The 19,727-nt window shown below is 50.1% G+C and overlaps 1 protein-coding gene across 1 annotated transcript in view; it reads right to left on the bottom strand.

Moving 5' to 3' along the window:
- The window catches only part of LOC132350438 (FERM and PDZ domain-containing protein 2-like), a 61,484-nt gene extending 42,103 nt beyond the window's left edge, over window positions 1–19,381 (bottom strand). Inside the window, exons 1-9 of the mRNA XM_059899627.1 lie at window positions 19,258–19,381; window positions 17,460–17,617; window positions 13,350–13,371; window positions 10,947–11,101; window positions 8,987–9,119; window positions 8,196–8,283; window positions 6,317–6,443; window positions 4,333–4,404; window positions 2,069–2,243 (exon numbers count right to left, since the gene is read on the bottom strand). Coding sequence (XP_059755610.1) covers window positions 2,069–2,243; window positions 4,333–4,404; window positions 6,317–6,443; window positions 8,196–8,283; window positions 8,987–9,119; window positions 10,947–11,101; window positions 13,350–13,371; window positions 17,460–17,617; window positions 19,258–19,381 — 1,054 coding nt within the window. The remainder of the gene's footprint in view (window positions 1–2,068; window positions 2,244–4,332; window positions 4,405–6,316; window positions 6,444–8,195; window positions 8,284–8,986; window positions 9,120–10,946; window positions 11,102–13,349; window positions 13,372–17,459; window positions 17,618–19,257) is intronic.
- Between the last annotated feature and the right edge of the window lie 346 nt (window positions 19,382–19,727).

Genomic DNA, 19,727 nt, shown 5'->3' with positions numbered 1-19,727 from the left:
CAACCCAAGCTCAGGACTTCAACTTCAGTTAAGTTTGTCTTCTAGCACCTCTGGGAGGGAAGCTGAATCAGCTCCAGCCACTGGAGGCCCCACCTCTACCCCCTGCTCTCCTCAAGGCAAAGCTTGACCCTCACCACCCTGCCTGGGTGCCCTTGGACACTCCCCCTGAACCCCTGCAGGTCTGCCGCAGCCCTGCTCTGCCCCACGCCCTTCTCCACACTCCGCCCTCACCACACAGTGTCCAGACCTCTGCCCACTGTGTCCTCAGCCCTGGCTGCTGAACCTGACTCCCCACACCGACTCACCCTTCCCTTTGGGTCACTTCTTCCCAAGGGATGGGCAGGTCCCCATTACAGTTTGGCTGGAAGACCCTCCCAAATGGGTTTATATCTAAACCCCTGACTGTCACTCTTGAGTGATTTACCCAGGAGGCCCCAGCTGAGTAGGTCTAGGATGTCCACGTGGAAGGGGTCCAGGGGTGGGCACCTGACTGGGAGGGAAAGTAGGGGAGAAGCCTTAAGGTTTTCCTCCCAGAGCAAGCACACTGGTTTTATTAAGGCTGCATGTTACAGATCAATAAAAATGTTTCCTGCAGGTTCTTCTATTCACACTTTAGGAAAGGTTGAGCAAACATCAACTGACAACATTGAAGCATATATTGTTGTTCTTTTCACTTGGGAGAGGGATTTTTCAGAGGTCTGCTGAGAACTATGAGAGGTAAGGACCGCCCTCTACCCACCATGGCACACTGAGTGATCCTACCACAAGCTGATAAGCCTCTCCCACTGGGGATGGGAGAACAGAGGAACACGGAGATCATGACACCTAGCAAGGTGGGCTGGTGGAGCAGGGTTTAACCTGAAGGCCTATGTGATCCCAGCTCAGCCTCCTTCCCATCACTCCACACAGTGGTTAAAGAGCTTCCACTACAACGAAGGGATCTTTGCGGTAGATGGAAATAAAAGACTCCCTTTAACAAAAGGGCAGAGATGGGAAGGTGTAAAAACCCTTTCCTTCTGGATCTTCAGAAGGGGTTCTTAACTTAGGCTCCTGGGGTGGGTGTGCTGATTTCCCATTAGTCTTGGATGATTAGATGGACTCCTTTTTATTTTTATTGTGGTAAAATACACACAACATAAAATTGACCATCTTGACCACAGTTAAGTATACAGTTCAGGAGAGTTACGTACATTCACACTGTTGTGCAACCCCATCACCACATCCATCTCCAGAACTTTTTCATCTTGTAAAACTGCAGCTCTGTCTGTACCCATGAAGCAATAACTCCCATTTCCTCCTCCACCCAGACCCTGGCAACCACCGTTCTACTTTGTGTCCCTACGAAGTTGACTGCTCTAGGTACCTTACGTAAGTGGAATCATACAATATCTGCCTTTTTGTAACTGGTTTATTTCACTCGGCATAATGTCCTCGAGGCTCATCTATGTTGTAGCCTCTGTGTGTCATCTAGCCATCTATGTGTCAGAATTCCCTTCCTCTTTAAGGTTGGATAATATTCCATTGTACGTATATACCACATTTTGCTCGTCTATTCATCCGTCAGTGGATACTTGGCGTTGCTTCTGTATTTTAGCTACTGAGAATGATGCTGCTATGAACATGGGGATACCAATATCTCTGGGAGATGCTGCTTTCAATTATTTTGGGTGTATATGTCAATGTGGAACTGCTGGATCATAGGGTAAATTTGTAATGTTTTGAGGAACTGCCATATTGTTTTCCATAGTGGCTGCACCATTTTGCATTCCCACCTAGACGAAAATGTTTCTCACATTTGCTTGTCTAACCTCAAGGCACTGAGATTGGTCAACCAGACCCAGCAAATCACAGAAGCTACAACATCTTACAAGCATTGTTTCCTTACCATCCTCTGCACTTACTTGACAGTCTGCACATGAGTACTTGACATACTGACTAAGGTCTAGGTGTGCAAGGGGCAATGTCCCAGTCTCAAGCAGTTTTGTTAGAAGGAATAGCACTCAGGTACCTAGACACTGGGGTTACCTGAGGCCCCAGCCCAGCTGCGGGCTACCTGGGAGCCACTTACCTTTCATGTAAGCCAAGCCAAAGTAGGTGAGCTCCCCAAGGTTGGCAAAGGACGCAACAGCGCTGAAGACGGCTCCCACTGTCGACGTGATGTCACATCTCACCTCCAGGCACTGCCCGTTCAGCAGCACTACACAGAGGGCCCGGAGAGCCAAATAGGACTTCCCTTTTTTGGTCTGAAAACAAGAATGGTATAAATTGTAACAACAACTACAAGGCATAGAGTCTTTACCATGGGCTAGCTATTGTGCTAACCACTTTATATGTATTTTCTCATTTAACTGACAAACAACCCGAAGAGATAAGTACGCTTGTGATTCCTGTTCAGCAGAGGAGAAGCAAGGCTCACAGATGGTAAGGGACTTGCCCAGAGTTACACAGTTAGTAAAAGGCAGAACCAGACTCAAGTCCGTGCTCTCTGCCAGCCTCTGCAGGGGCCAGGAAGGCTGGGGAGCCACATGTAACAGATCTCTCCCCTGCAGAAATCCTGGCTGCCCCTTGGGCTCTGCTTCTCGAGAGGACTGCCCAGGACCACAGTGGTGAATCGTACACCCCCAGGAGTGCTGGACAACCTGATACTGACCCCCAGGCCTTCACAGAGCACAGCAGAGAGAATTTGGGTGGGCAGAGATCCAAGGAAGAGAGAGGGCTGGCGCTAAGGTGATTACTGTGAACCGAGAAATTGATCAGCAGAGCCGCATCCAAAGATGTGCCTTCTGTCCCTTCACCCTGCTCAGACTAATTCCAGATTCATCGGCCTCTGTAGCCCCCCTCAACCACTGTCGCCTGGGCTCAGCCACGCAGAACAGCCCATCTTCTGCCCACAAAATCTTGTCTGCCTGAGTCTCTGCACATACTGCCCGCTGCCTGGAATGCTCTTCCCCTCCATCCCCACAGGGCAAATTCCTATGTGTTTCCCAGATCAGGCTCAAGACCTCTTGTCTGTGGCCTGGAGGGTCAAGCCACCCTCTCTCTTCTCTGCTCCCCTGAGGCTTTCTGCTCAGGGGCCCAGCCTCCCTAAGGACGGGGGCTGAGTATCCCCTGTGCCCCAAAGCCTAGACTGAGGCCTGGCCCAGACCTCCTCAGAATGTCCTCATTAAAAGACAGTCATGGATGGACACTACAGCTGGCTTTAGTGCCATTGAGACCATGCCTGCCACCACACCATGACCTTCCTACACCCAGGGGCAGCCCCACACCCCAGGGGCCAGTGCCGGTCTGAGGACCCTGTGGGAGGGAGAGCTCTCCCATGATCCCAGGCAGGGCTGACCACATGGCACACTCTAAGCCACCCTGGTTCCTGCCCGACCTGCACACCTGTGTCCCCTGGGGCGGTTGTTTACCATATGTGCGCATGCTGGGGTGGGGAGGGTATGGAAGGTGCTCTGAAGCACCCGGTGCTTGTTTAATGCTCTGCAGTTGCCCTCTTGAAATTTGTAATAATTGTATCCTTGAATGTGTGTTTTCTAAGTGATGTCCCATTGGAGCACGCACAAGGAGCTTGGGTTCACAGTGATCCTGCCTCCCCACCTCTGGTAATGGGGTCTGGCTGCCAACTCCTCTGTTCCCTGGTGCCCCAGGCCCCGTCCAGTCTCTGCCTCCCATTCCCTACCCTGCAACCTCTGCCACCTTCCACCCAGGGCAGCCCCCGGCTTATATATTCCACCATCCCTCCCCTCCTCCCCAGCGGGCTGGTTCAGGAAGGGTCCCAGTCAGGCATCTCAGAGCAGGGCATGGCACTGGCTGTACCCACTCTGGGCCGACAGCACCACAGCTCTTTCCTTGGGCCCAAGGAGGGACAAGCCTGTCACTCACCCCCAGTCCAGGTCCGCCTGAGCTGGGGCAGCAGAGCCAAGGGAAGGGAAACTGGCTTTTCCTCCCCAGAAAACAGACAAATGCATAAATGCTAGAAAGCAAGCTCCATGTGAAAAGGACTCTGCTTTGTTCATATCGGAGATCTAGGGTCTGGAGTAGTGCCTGGTACCTACTAGCTGCTTCAAGAATATTTCCTGACTGAATGGGAAGAAGAAGGCAGAGCTCGTCTGGAAGGACAATCAGGACTTTGTCAGAAGTCACAGAGGGTTCCTCTTAAAGGGGAAGAGGATGCTGAAGAAAGGACATGAAGTAGGAGTGTGACTTGGCGAGGGCTGGCAGGTGCCTGGAGGAGAGAGTGAGCCCCTCAGAGCTCAGTCAGCCTTATGGCCTGCCCAGCTGGTCACTTCCCTCGCCAACCTCCAGCCCTACCCAGTCTAACCCAGCAGTTACCACAATTGTTCCAGGCAGATACAAGATCACCGGGGCCTCTCCAGCCAGCAGGACGAACTCCGGCCTGGAGAACTGAAGAAACACGCAGAGTCACTCACAGTAGAGGAGAGAAATCAAAGTCAAGTTCCACGGAGCTGGACCCCCAGCTCCAGAACTGGGCTTTTCCCATGGCCTCACTTCCCCCTGCCCACTAGCAGCACTCCCTTGCCCAGAGCCAGCAGCAAGCAGGTTTCAATGAAATGGAGCTCAACTGTGCTGAGGACCTAGCTAGGCTGGGCATCTCAGAGCAGATGTCTTACAAGAGGGTGTGGTTTTGGCAATGTTCTAACTCTTCAGTTAGGTGTCCACTTCATTCTCAGCGTCATAATTCATGCATGATCACATAGTCTTTTATATGTCTCAAAATAAATATATATTATATGCAATAAGATTTTTCAAAAGCGAAAATACCTTTAGATTTAGATCCGATGAAACGTTTTTCCAGCTCTGGATGTTGAATCAGTAGTGTGCATGAAGAGCTATTCTCAGTTTCACAATACTTCATGTTTGTAGCACACTTGTGACGCAGGAAGTGCTTTAATGCCACCATTATTTAGACCCAGCCATGTAAAATGGGCTGAGAATATGCACTCTATGGGGTGCACATTCTCAACCCATTTGGCAGGAAGTTGAGGCTCCAAGAGGTTAAGAAACTCACCCAAATCTAACAGCAGTGAGTGACAGGATTGGGTGGGCCTTCTAATGTGTCCCCCATGGGTACCTGGCAGGACTTCTGTCTCAAGAGGCCAAACATCCAGCCAGGGTGTCCCTCAGAAGCACCTTTAGTGAGTGGTTATGAAGAAAAGCCAAAGAAGATGAACAAGGCCTCCCTGATGCCGGTCCGTCCCTCCCCCTCCAAGCTCATGAGGACCTGAGAGTGGCCTTGGAGGGCAGCAGGGGCTGGAGGGGAGCATGGCACCAGGGCCACAGAGGAGAGGATGTCCTGAGGCTGCCCCGAGCTCAGCTTATCCCTAATTAGTTGAGCACATTAAGCAAATCTCTCTGCAACAGACAGACAGGCAGACAAGGCCTTCTGGGGGCATCTGGGTCTGACGTTCCCAAATGGCTCCTGATGCTCGGACAGAAGGCCTGGCAGGGACAGCCTCCTCAGTGAACAGCCTGCTTGGGAGGGGCTCGTCACAGATCCAGGGGCACTGATCCCCATGGTCACTGTGGGCTTGTGTGGGTATTAAAACAGTTTTTCAGCTGATGTCAGTATCATGCATCGAGGAAGGGATGCTTTTTATCTAAACACCGGAAGTGGCTCTGACCGCTGGTGCCAGAGCTGTTTCTGGCAGAAGGTGTTACCCTGCGACCATCCCTGATCTCACCCTGCAGCACAGGTGTAGCAAGCCGGCCCCTCAGCAGAGACCAGCCTGCCTGCCAGGAGTCAGGGGTCCCTGGAACCACGAGCAGGGGTCACCCAACATGATCCCTCCTGTCGTCATGGACTCCCAGGCTGGAGCAGGCTGGCCTGGCTACTCATGAGCCCCGACTCCCCACACTCGTCCAACCCCTACTGCCCTATGTGCCAACCAACCTGGAGAATCTCTCTCCCTGACTGTCCCACCCATTCCTTTGCTCCCACATGTCACCTGTTCAGAAGGCCCTTTCCAAGTATATTCAGCCTTGTCAGCTCTCTTACCACCTCCCCTGTTCTGCCACCATCTACGCCAACGGCTGTGAACTTCCTGAATGCTGGGACCTGGCATCTTCAACCTTCTGTCCTACACAGAGTCTACAGCAAGGCCACTCAATAACACCTATTGCCCTGAATTTCAAAGTTCAGGATGATTTTAGTCCAGTTCTCTGTAAGTCTCAGCCCAGGGAAGCTGCACCCCCCGACCCCTGGCAGGACCCTGCCCATTTTCAGCTGCTGTGTCAGTCACACACGGCTCCTTGCTCACACCTCTCTTGGGAGTGCCCTTTGGTCCTCTCTGCTCACCTTTCCCTTTCTTTGCAGGAAACCCTTTCCAGAAGAAGTTGCTAGCCGTGAGTTTTCTGGGAGAGCAGAACCAGAGCTGAGCCGTCGGCCTTCCTGAAGATCTGGGGGAACTTCAGCTGGAAGAACGCTGGCCAGCGGTCAGAGAAGGAGCAACAGTTAACAGTGGAAACAGCTTCCATCTAGCAAAAGCCCACACACACATGTGTACCCACTACTGCCCCTTCGCCCCACGAGTTATATCCGCTTTGTCAATGAGGAGGCTGAGGCCCAGAGAAGTTAGGCTGCAGAGCCACGGGGGTTGTTTTGAGGTACAAGGGTGCAGTTCATCTCTTCCTCACCCCACTTTGACCCTGCCTCTGCTCACTGAGCTCAGGACAGACCGGGCCCACGACCCCAGGTCCTGAACACAGGACGATGGGGCTGCAGAGGGTTCTGACTTTCCTGCCTAGAATTCTATCTATTGTTCAAAATGTTTCAACGATAAACACACATTGTTTATGGAATCAGAAAGAAAAAAAAAAAAGCGATTTTCATTGGGAAAATAGCAAATAGAGTTTTGTTTTGTTTATTTATTTTTGGCTGCATTGGGTCTTCGTTGCTGCACATGGGCTTTCTCTAGTTGCGGCGAGCAGGGGCTACTCTTTGTTGCGGTGCACGGGCTTCTCGTCACGGTGGCTTCTCTTGTTGCGGATCATGGGCTCTAGGCACCTGGGCTTCAGTAGTTGTGGCACGTGGGCTTAGTTGCTCCACAGCATGTGGGATCTTCCAGGACCAGGGCTCAAACCCGTGTCCCCTGAATTGGCAGGCAGATTCTTAACCACTGTGCCACCAGGGAAGTCCCACAAATAGAGTATTAAATAGAGGAAAAAGCATTTTGAGGTGAACTCTGCAGCCTCCTGCCAAGTTCCCCAGCTGTGTATTTGACATCAAGCTGGCTACAGCCCTTGGCTGATCCGTGGAGGGACAACGAATCAAGATGTATATAAATAAAGTTTCAAAATGCATAATGTTCCAGGTCCAGGAAGATATGGGCCCATATGGGTTTCAAGCAGGTTTGTTAGACTGATTTTGAAAATAGCCACAATTCTTCTCCCTGATCCATGCCCTTAACCGTGGGACTTTGACCCCCCTCCCATCAGCAGGTAGAGTCTGTTCCCCACTCCTTGAATTTGGGCTGACCTCTAGCTTTCTTTGGCCAATTGAATGAGGTGGAAGGAGTGAGGGCTAGGGCTAGTTCTGGAGGTTCTGTGGAGATATCTCTCTCTCTCTCTCCCTCCCTCCTTCCTCTCTTTTCTCCTTCCCTCCTTCCCTCTCTTGACCTCAACTCTGCCATCGTCATGAGGACAATCCCAGGCTAGCTAGCCTGTGGTGAAGAGCCAGGGCTTGCCTAGACAACAGCCAGCCATCCCCCAGAAGTGAAGCTGCCCAGCTGAGGTGCAGCTGATCACAGATGCACAAGAGTACCCTGCAGAGTCCAGAAGAACCTCCCAGCTGAGCACAGCCTAAATTCCTAACTCACAGAATCAAAAGCTAAATAAATCATTGTTTTTAGTCACTGTGTTTTGTGGCTGTTTGTTACACAGCCTCATGTGACATAGATAATCACAACAACAACAGAAGCATGTTGTTCCATAACTGAGTCTGAACTTGGTTCCCAGAGGAGACAGAATGCCCTGACACCATAGCTGCCATCAGGCCCCTCATCACCTTGGCTTCATATCTGCTTAAATGTGGCTCTTTCACCTGCCAATGCGATAGGGTCAGCTTTTTCTGGAAAAGCAACAGACTTCTCAATAATCAGAAGAAAGAAGCAGGGTACAGCAGGTCCCACACCAACGTCCCACACCAAGTTCACAGCCCCGTACACCTTGCTGCTTACCTGTTCACAGAGAGGCTGCAGCAACTGTGTGCTGAGGCACTCAGTCTGGGCTCCAGGGAGCTCTGAGTCTCTGTGCTTCTCTCTGAAACTAACCAAAGAGCATGGTGGAGGGCATGAGCAGAGGCAAAGAGCATGGCTTTCTTGAATTAAGCAACCTAGGGTGTGTATATCAGCATCATGACTTACTAGCTGTGTGCCCTTGACAAAGTTACTTGACCTTTCTGAGTCTCTTTCCTCATGTGAAAAATGGAAATGGAAATAACAGTTACAGAGGGTTGGGGGAGTTTTTAGGAGGAAAGATGAAGTCTAACAACAAAGAGAACCTTATTTTATGGACAACAAATAGTAAATTAATTTTTTTTTAAATCTCAAATTGAAAAGCAGAGAATGGTGGAAGATTTGAAGATTACTCTAAAGGCCATTCTTCTAACACACCTAGAGCAACAACAAAAACACTCTTTCACAAATTGCTTTTTCTTTCACTCCACCTAGAAATCAATTAAAGGGAAAGTTTTTTCATGTCATTTGTTTAAATTTGTTTTTATCAATTTTAAAAAAAGTTTACGTTGGACATAAATAACTCTGCTAAATTACATCTCCAAATGAAGTTTTCCTCAGGACACAGGCGAGTCCTAAGCTCAGCCCCTTCTCTTCAGGGGCTTCCTGGAAGAGTGGGGTTTGCACGGGCTTTCTCTGCCTCCACAGCATGGACATCAGGCCCACAGGGGCCAGGAAACAACAGAGTGGGTACCATCAGCCCACCCAGGGAATGCTCAGGGCACCATACCCACCTCTGCAGGGATGCAGACACCCCGGGGCCCTCGCTGCCCGGCTCTCACAGCTGGCCTGCTGCAGCCTGTTCCTGAGCAGGTAGCTTCTGTCCTGCTGCCCGGACGAGCTTTCCTCCACAGCCCTCCTCTCCACCTGAAGGTCAAGTGTATCACACATCCGCATCCCAAGGTCGAGAGGGGACATTTACACAGACGCATACAACCTGGCTATCGGTTTGAGTCAGTGTGGAAGGGTCTGTCCTGCACAGTGGGAGCCCAACAGTGAGCACGTAGCAACCAGAGCGAGGTCTGTGTGTACCAGCCACACAGCCTAGAGGTGGTTCACTCACCCCCACCCCCCAACACCTGCATACTCATGCACATCTGTGCCTTCGCTCACACGCCCCCTCCACGGGCCAGGGTCTACCTGATGATCTCTCCTGTGCTTCCAAGGCCCAGAGCTACATCCTCTCTACTTCTAACCCTCTCCACCTCTGCCCTCTCCATATCTGCAGATAGGAATGTCCTCTCATCACCTCCCCTAGTCACTTTACTCACATCTGCCTCTATTCCACCATGTTACAGCAAGTTTGCTTGCTTGTCTCTCTCCCACAATCTCACTGTGTGCTTAACGCACCCCTGTAGCTTACTGAGTTCAGTGCCCCAGTGAGGGTCGAATAAGCAGTGGAAATCACTTCACAGGTCCCTGACTGAAATCACTTTATGATTTCCCGATGGCAATGCTGCAGATCATCACAATGTTCATCAGGGGACAATGACATATCAATGGATGGTAGGCTCTAGCGTCCTTCGAATACATGGACCTCCTACGTCCCCACCAAATCCTCTGGCTCAATGAACGGGAGTGACATGTTTACACGCCAAGAGAGAAGGGGTCCAAGAAGGAGGACAGGATGGGAGAGGCATTTTCTTTTATTTTTTTTTTCCCTCTTTTTCTTTTTCTTTTTTTTTTGGCCACCCGCACAGCTTTCCGGATCTTAGTTCCCCGCCTAGAGATCGAACCTGTGCCCCCTGCAGTGGAAGCACAGAGTCCTAACCACTGGACCGCTAGGGAATTCCTGGGAGAGGCCTTTTCTGATTGACTGTGGGCAGCACCTCCACAGCCATCCCCTCCTCTCCATTCGCATGGCCCCTGTCTCAATTCTCCAACACGCCCCTGGACAAGCGCAGTGCTGCCCAGCGAACACCTCACTTGCCTCACCCGAGTCCCAGCTCTGTCCTGGCCTCAAGGGGGACCAAGGCTGGTGCAATTCCTGCTCTGGAGCTCCCTGTGGGATCAGGTTGAGGCTGTCTCCTCCTGAGACCACCTCCTTACTCGGCTTGTCCCCCATCCTTCCATTGCTCCCTCTCCTGGGAGTACTTCCCCAATAACTAACCTGCACAAGAATGCCCACCTCTGGCTTTGCTTCAGGGAAACCCAGCCTAAGTCAAATGCTCACTATGTGCCAGACCCCTTGCTAGGCCCTGGCGAGTGCACAGGGCAGCAAGCAGCACCGTGTGACAAGCACAGCAAGGGGACCCTCTGCAGGTACAAGATGGCAGAGGGGAGGGAGCGGCCAGGGACGATGTAGGCAAAGTCAGGGAAGGCTTCTCGTGCAAGGCCTAGAGCTGAATTTTGATAAGCTAACTCATGGGTCATAAACACGACTGTTTTTATGAAAAGAGGCTCTTTCAAAGATCTCAAGGGTCTTAGCCACATTAGAAATCTAGTTTCACTCAAAGGTCTTCACCAGCACTGCCCGATAGAACTGCAGTAACAGGAATGTTCTAGATCTGTCCTGTCCACTATGGTCCTCGCCAGCTACAAGGGGCTACTGAGCACTTAAGTGTGGTCGGTGTGACTGAGGAACTGAATGTTTTATTTCCTTTCAATGAACTATGACTTAGCTCATTTGAACTTCAACAGCCACACGTGGCTAGCGAGTGGCCCCTGGCTTGGAAAGCGCAGATCTACACTGACCTCGGAGATGGTGCCCAGAACCAAGCCGACCAGCTGTCTGACGTGGAGACTGGCAGAGGCTGGGTGGACAGCCACTTCTTCCCAATGAATCCGACAAGCTTCCAGGATGGACTGCAGCGGTAGCCGCCTGCCAGGCTGGTCTTCGCACATGGTCAGCAGAATGGAGTGCAGGGGCTCGCAGAGCTGCAGGGGCTGGAGAGTGGGGCAGCCACGTGAGAAGCCTCCAGAGCCGCAGCCCCTGAGGCCAGTGCCTTGTCAGGTGTGCCATGGAGACAACTAAGAACGGATGTTCTCATTAACTAGGTAGATGCTCACTCCTTCTGGGGAGTTTAGGGAGGCTAAACGGCTATATCACTGAGGCCACAAAATGCGGAGCAATTATCTCTGCATCAGCTGTGTGTAGTTTGCTGCTTTCTAATCTGCAACGTCCTTCGGGGCGCGGGGAGCCCAGACACATCCTTGAAATGCCTACGAAAAATAGGTGCTTGACAAAACGGATTTCTGCCTATGCCAAGCACCCAGATCAAACCAGGTCAGCCTTTAACTCACATTCACCTGGCCAGCTTGACATTTTCTCTAATTATTTAGGTGGCTCTCACTGTGCCTTTCCGCTAGAGTGTGAGCTCCAGGACCACAGGGACTGTGGCTTTTTCACTTTGGAATCTCCAGTGGTCAGTGTAAGGTCAATAATCATTGATTGAACTTTATGTCACATGTACACATCAAGCAAAAGAAAAAATAGTTATCTTATTAAACACTTCCCTCACGTATTTGAATGACCATCCTTTATATAGGGAAGGTCTCAAATTCATACTCACTCTCAGGTGTTTTCTCACCCTCACCCATACTGTAAGTTACTTTCCAGATGAAGACTGCACTACCATTTCCTGCCACGGAGCATGAGTTGTGAATGCCTATCTTCATGTGTATCCAGGCTACTGAGTCCCACACTCATATAGCACATCCGAGGACCTCTTATGTGCCGGGACTGCGTGGCTACTTGCAGTATAAGGTGGGAGACAGTCCCAGCCTTCAAGAGGTGTAAAGTCTAATGAGGAAGATGGCCACTTAAAGAGACAAGGACAGTACAGGGTGATAAGGGCTTTGGTCTCAGAAACATAAGGCATGGTCATAACACAGAGGAAGGGGCCTAACCCAGTCTGGGGAGGGAGGAGGGAGCTGGGGAAAGAATTTGAACTAAATCTCAAAAAGCACACTGGGGCTGGCCAGGAGAAAGGCTGGGGAGTGAGCCGCAGACAGAGGGAGCAGTGTGGGCGAATGTTGGCATGTGTCTAGAAGGAAGGAGGCTATGGGCAGGACCAGGCCCAGGGCAAAAGGACAACGCAGGGCCCCTTGGTCAAAATTGTTAAGAACTTTAATGCAGAGCACTGAATCAAGTGGGGAGCCCTTTTAAGTGCAGGGCCCTGTGCTATTACACAGACCACACGCCCACTAAGCCATCCCTGATTATGGCAGAGTATCAGAGAGGAACCAGGGTCACAGGTAGGAACCAATTCTGGGCTCCAGGTATGCTCTGCTGAGAAGTGGAATGCAACCCCGTGGGGAGTGGGGAGCTGTGAAAGATTCCACAGGAGAGGGACATGGGCAGGTCCCTTTTCAGAAGGAGCCGGAAACACTGGGATGTTTAATTGGAGAGGGCAAGGGTGAGATGGAAGGAAGGAAGGAAGGAGGTTAGGAAGGAAGGAAAAGGGGGGAGGGAGGAAAGAAATAAGGCAAACAGGCTGGACAGAGTTCTCCAGTGTATGTTCTTGTTACACTGGTTTCTACGGAATTCTTAGTGTCAGATGAAAATTTACCCATACACACAAACACACACATACGCATCCTGTAGTCAAAAATTTTGTAAAATGCTATGATAAAATTTAAAAGTTTCTGTGCTTTAAGCCTTCTCAGAGTCTTTAATAAACTACTCTGACAAATCTTCAAGAAGAAGACATCGTAGGGACATTTTTCCAAATCAATTGAGCACAGAACCCTTTTTCATGGAAGCATCTCACTTCAGGAAGGGCTGCTTTAAAGCCTTTTTTATAAATTGGTATCTTCAGTATCTATAAAATTCTCTAGCTTCCTACTTCCTCTGGACTGGAGTGGCAAATAAGTTCTTATCGTGCTTGCCAATCCCAAATTGTGTCTGCCTGGAGTGCCAAGTTGAGTAGGATTCTGAGGTTCTTTCTGTACGCAGCAGGAGCAGCTCTTTAATCAACTGGTAATCCTTCCTAGAACCTAGGAGTGCAGAGTGGTGGCACATAGCTCAACAGATGTGGTCCCTGCCCTGGGGAAAAACTAAATAAATCCAAAGACATGACCTGGCAAGGCTTTGAATATCTTGTTCACAGACCTGATTTGGTGGAATGTGAAACCCTGCTGACCAGTAGAGGGTCATTCCCAAAGAATAGACGTGCATCTGCCCAAGAGAAAAAGCACATGATTAGATTTGTCACCTCTGTTATTCCATGGTCCTGTAAACAAGATACAATTCATTTCCACATGTGGCAGACACTGTTGGCTGGCTAGCCGAACAACCATCTGCAACTCCCTTAAACTTTGCTGCATCCTACTCTAGAGGCTGAAAGTCTCAGTGACCATGACGCTCAATTTTTGTGAAAGATGTGAAGTAAGTCTGTTAGGGGGCTTCTGAAAAAGTTTGTTCTTTACTGTCAACAGGAACACATGTGGCTGGTCCCATCCTTTCTCCCCTGTTTCTGTCTTGAACACTGATGTGATACATGGAATCATGGCAGCCATCTTACGACCATGAGGCAATAAGCATAAAGACAAAAAGTCAACAGCTAAGGAGGATAGATTGGAAATATACAGCCTAGATCCTTGATGACATTTACCAAGCTTCTGACCAATCTCTTAACTTCCTGTTACATAAATAACTATATGTATGGTTCCAGCAGCTGTATTTTAGGCTTTCTGTTTCTTGTAGCCAAAACTGTCTCTACATGACACACTATGGTTCAGCCTGATTAAAAAGCATCATATGTTGTCAGAAAGCAACATGGTATAACAGAAGAGCATTATCTGACTTCCCTGAGCTTCAGTTTCGTCATCTTTAAAGTGAATATTCTGCCTAAAAACTTCTGAGGATTGAGTAAAGAGGACCTGGACACGGTAATAATAATATTCATTATTGTTTTTATTATTATTAGTCAGAGAGCACTTATAACAGACTAAGCCTTTCTCTAAGTCTTTTACTTATATTAATTTATTTAGTCCTCACCACCATCCTGTGAAGTATGTATTTAATTGTCCCCATTTCACAGAGGAGGAAACTAAAGCAAAGACAAGTTAGGGAATTTTCCCAAATAAGACCTAAAGCCTAAACTTGATCCCAGGCACCAGAGGCCCTGCCTTGAGCCACTTGGCTTTGTCACCTCTGGATCATACTAAATCCTCAATAAATGTTTATTATTATTATTATTATTATCATTACTATTATTATTAGGCTTCTATTATAACTGACAAGGTGCATTTCCCTTAAGATTTTTCTCTTCATGAAATGATTTCTGGGACTTTGAAAGGGAGACGTTGAATTCACAAAGCATGATATGTAAAAAAGTATCGTTACTTGAGCAATCTACTGAGTTTAGTGCAAGTGGGTTTTGTTTTGGTTTTTACATTTTTAGGTCAAGGGCATGTGTCCAATTCACATGTGCCAATTAGTCCTCTTCTTGGTCCGAAACTGTACACCTAAACCAGCTAACCACTCCTCTGATAAAAGGTTAGACACCTGCAGGGAAGTTCACCAGCTGCACCCTCATTTCCAGAGAACTGACCCTGAGAATGGCTGCCTGAGCACTGCCAGAGGCACCGTCCACACCTGGGAACTCACCTGGATTCCAAGGGCTCTATCTTAAAGTGTCCCAGCGCAGGGCCTAAGGCTGCAATGACAACAGGCCTCATCCCAAATCCCAAATACAGCCCACTGGTAGTTGCTGCCTTAGAGAAGGGTGGTGAGAAGGATTCTGAAGGCAACTCCTGGCTCAGTGTGAAAGAACATCATGATAGATTGGTAATGTCTGCCATGATCCCGGGATGGGATGATGGTGGCATGAGTGCCTTGTAGTTAGAGACCTGCCCACACCTTCCACCTGCACCTAGAACTAACACTCCAAGCAGTGGGGGAAACATCTCAGTGTGCTGGGTAGAGCTGAATGTTGCCCTGAGGAGAGGGGTCAGAGTACATCCTCTTAACCTCAGAAAGGGCCCAGGGCTGTGGGAGGATTCTGAGCACATCCTCCCTTGAGACTACTTTCCTGATTGTCTACCCCACCTCCCACAGGACCCAAGCCAAACTGGATGAAGACAGGAGACCCTGATGAATGGAGGAGAACAGCAGTTAATAGAACTGTGTGGTAGGGATGCTGTAAGAGAGAGAATGGCCAGGTAACCTTGCATCCTGGCCTAACAAATAAGGCTGAAGGCCAGTGGTTTCTTCTCCTTAAGCCACACTCCCATATGCCATGCCTAAGGAATTAAACCACCAACAAAAATTGCTGTTTGGTCCATTAAGGACTCAGTCCCTGCCCACACTGACCCTCTCCCAGCTCAAACTCACCCTTTCCTTCCTGGCTCAGATTCTCAGCAACACACTTCCCTAGTTTTTAGCTCAGCCTATTCCTTGAGCCTTGGAACTCTGAGAACCCTCCCTCCTCTCCATGGAGGAACATGTGCAGAGAGAGAAGGATGTTCTTCTCCAGCTTGGCTCAGCTCCAGGATGCTCTGAGCAAAGGAGTGACTATATCTTCAGAAGACACTCAGCAGAGGCCAAGCTGCAGTCAGGAGGGTGATGTCTGTCCCTCACCAGTGAGTGTTGGGAAGGATGGGGAAGGACCGCAGGAGCACTCAAGATCTGTCTTAGCTTAGGTCCTGGAGAAAGCAGAGCCTGAAGCAAGGATTCAGTGTGACATTTAATTCAGGAGGAGTAAGCCCAGGGCAATGAGGGTGAGGAGAAAAGGGGGAGGGAGGCAAGGACAGATGTGATGTGTGGGGTCACTATGCTGGCCACTTCCTTGTAACAAGCGACAAAGCACAGCAGGAAGCACAGCAGACTAAGCCTTGGCACTCAGAACTTCCCTGGAAGGCTAGCAAGACTTTCCTAAAAGCAGTTCATGAAGAAAGGAAGAAGGGAGAATTTATCTTCTCCTTCCCCTCCCATCTCCCACTTCCCATTGGTGGAGTTTCACTCCATAGGAAACTAGCTCCCCTGCACTTTCAGGTTTCATCAGCAGGCCCCTCTAGTGTTTGCTCAGAAAGTCAGATCGCACAGCTCAGGATGTGTCATCTTAGCTGAGTTCAGAGTGTAGAGGCAACTTGGTGTGGGTGGAGCATTACCCAAGAGACCCAAATAGGGACAATCTGAGAGGCACTCAAGTCTGTGTCCAACACAGGAGTCCAGGGATTCACCCCTGGAATCTGGCAGTGTAGGAAAGGGTTCAGGGGCCTGGAGTGCTGGGGCAACTGCCAGTGGGGTGACAGAGCCCAGGCCACTGCAAAGGTGACTCTCATGTTTTTGCCATGGTGATCTGATTTGGAGACAAACCAGTCAGACATGGGCCCAAACTAGACAAACCTGGAAGCCACTAAGGTCCTATTCTCCAAGCCCAAAGGAAAAGCAGCTCCCATTCCAGGATGCCTCCTGAGAGGAGCGGAAATTCCAGATTTGCCCTTTTCCCATGAAAGGGAAAGGAACAGAACTCAGTGATTAAACACACACTATGCCCTGCCCAGCACTGTGTGCCTGCCTGACACCATTCTTTCCTTAGAAATGCTTCTTTTTAAAATTGAAGATCATGTTTAACTAGAACGTTTTGCTATTCAGAAGCAAAACACATCCATGGAAAAACAAAAATCACCACTGATGTTGCCATCCAGAAATAATCACTCGAGACATATTTTTAGAACTCTGGGCATGTGTATGTGCGTGCGCACGTGTATGTGTACCCAACTAGGATCACGTTGTACATGTATATATTTAATTTCTTTTCAGGTCATTAAGTTTCTACAGCTTAATTTTAATGCTGTCTTGTTTCATGTCCACTCTCACTGGAGATTTAGCTTGTTTCCAGTTTGTCACTAATGTCAACAATACAGCAATAACATCACTGCAGCCAAATCAATCTTTACTCATGCCTTGGGATACATTCCAGTTGAGGACTTGTTGGGCTCTTTTTACCGTTTTGCTACATGCTGCTGAACCATTTATCTACAACTTTTCCAAACTTCTTTTTGAGTATTTCTAATAAGCTGATTTATTAGGTCATATTAACCCCACTTTACAGACATAGATCTTGGAGCTCAGAGAAGTTGACTTGTCCTCATCTAAGAGCTAATAAATTACTGGCAAGAAAGCCTGGGAATAAAATTCTTTAACTCCATTCTGCTTCAGTGTTCCTCGGGGCTGAGCTGGGAGCTGGGGATGACCTAGGACCAGGTGTTTCCCAGAGGACAGGCCCAGGGGTGCTGCAGAGACACCACGTGCCTTACCTGAGATGCATCAGGCTGCTCGTCATCATTCTGTCCCTGTAGCAGTTCAGGGGCCTTGAAAGGAGCCGCCTCTATATGAGAAACATGGTCTTGGAAGGAGAGACTTCCAGTCGCAGAAAGCAAGACTGACCAGGGGCAGACCACATAGTCCGAGGAATCTGAAACCAAGGCAGCGACGCGGGTGTAGAGATAGGGCTGCCATCTGGAGGACCATCTGTGGGACTGTGCCCGGCAGGCGCCTTGCAAACCCCCCTCTAGGATGAACTGTGAGCAAGACCCGGGTAAACATGTAATGGAAGGAATTCAACCCTGACGTATGCAGGCATAGGAGCATGTGTCATGAAAGGTGGCTGCAGCGGTAGCTGGGAAACTAGCAGCTGCATCCAAATTCACAGGTGGCCCAAGAGTCTCAAGGTAAAAGGTAAAGAGAGATCAGATCCACCTGGAAATTAGCACAAGTCTGAGCTCTCTGGAGCCAATTCAGGGACCAAGGTAGCTGGTCTTCTGGATGTACTATACCTGTTTATCAGAACCTCCAGGGCGAGGAAGAGGGAGTGAAGACTCAGGAAGAAGATGCAGCTGAAGGGACAGGTGCACAGCCTCCCTTCATCTCCCCACGCGGGGACCCTCACCCTGACTGCGCATGTGTCATCTCCCGCATGGGGAGCCTCCACGGCTGGCTGGCAGCCCCCAAGCACGTGTGACTTCGGAGCTGACATCTGAGTGTGGGCAGTCAGTGTTTGTTCCAGTTATGAATTTAATGCCTCGAATCTCCAAATCCGTCTTTCAAGACCTGCTCCCTCCCTTAAGCATCTTTTACGGCGAGCGCGATGTGCAGTTTTCTCAGTAGAGGGCGCTGGAAAGACATTGCGGGAGGCGGGCTCTCCTGCTGTTTCGAGGGGCGTGGGGGAGCGGTCACCGGTTTGTGCGTAAGAGTGACACTCTGCTCCTACGCACATCCCTGGGCCACCCCTCGGGCCGACCTTGTCAAGTGACCATCTTCTCGCGACCCGGTCTACACAGACTCGGCGGGCTCCAGGCCTCCTGCCGGCACTAGGTCCCGGGGCTGTGGCTCACCTGCTCCCGCCCCCACCCAGAGGGTCACCTGTAGGCAAGTGCCTGTGCCTAGCTTGTCCGGTGACTGCAGACGGCTATGTCCAGGCAAAGCAGAGAACTTTGCCATCATCGTGGGCTACAAGCACAGCTCCTCCAGCCGATCTGAACCCCAACCTGGGGAGGGGGCTTCCCTTCAAATTTTGTCCCTCACTGGGTACTACCCTCAATCCTAGGGGGCCATGTCGAGTTTTCTTATATCTGACAGTTACTTTTCTATCGGAGTTAAATAAATCTTTATATTAACCTCCCCTGTTTAGACCACTGAGTGTGTGGGTTCTGTCCCCTGATGGGACACTAGCTGTTGCAGCATCTTGCAGGGGACCATTTTGGGGGTGCCAGCCATCCCGATAGCTGCCCCCTGCCTCCTGTCTCTGATTCTGCCCAGACTGCCCAGGTGTTGGGAGAGGCCCACAGAGCTGCAGCTGCTCTCTCCCTAGACACCATGCCCAGAAAAGTTGCAATACCACGGCAAAAGAACTCTCTTCCAACTCTGCGGCATGCCATGGGTCCAAGAGACAGAGCTGCCCTCCCAGAGCAGCTCCATGGGCGGGTGTCCTTTGCCTACTCATTCTAATACCTCAGACGGATGACAGATCAATAAGCAGCACCCAGAAATGTGTTTGTTTGGGAAGCTTCACATTCAGCTCCCGGTGACTCAGCTGCCCCAGTCACACACTCTTACCACCACGGAGGTCTTCCAGGAGCCTCTCAGCAGCCAGGGACAAGAGGGACCAGATCTCCTCTTCAGACAGAGCTTCGCCCCGGACCTGCAGGGCACTGGCCAGAGTCACAGAGGCTGGACTCATGCCTGGAAAGACACACGTGTGGCAGAGCCCTTGCAGTGTCCAGTAGCATGTCTGGACCAGCATTGGCCATGCCAGCCCATGCATGGTCCAGCCCCCTCTGCAGCACACCAGCCCCATGTTTTATCGCTTGTGTCCCCAGGGCTGGGTGCAGGGCCAGGCACACAGGAGAAGCTAAAGGAATGTTCATTGGGGGCTGGCTGGGTTCGGCTGGTTCTCAGTGAATGAGCACATAAATAAATAAACTCCCAGTTAAGTGTTAAGTCAATAAATGAACGAATGAACAAACAAACCATGAGAATGGTTCCCTCTGAGCTGGGCATGTGCTGTCACAGAGAGCTTCCTTGTC

This window comes from Balaenoptera ricei, chromosome 16 (assembly GCF_028023285.1).
Source record: "Balaenoptera ricei isolate mBalRic1 chromosome 16, mBalRic1.hap2, whole genome shotgun sequence".
Lineage (NCBI taxonomy): Eukaryota > Metazoa > Chordata > Mammalia > Artiodactyla > Balaenopteridae > Balaenoptera > Balaenoptera ricei.
The sequence above is the reverse complement of the archived record's forward strand: the minus strand, read 5'-3'. Positions and strand labels throughout refer to the sequence as shown.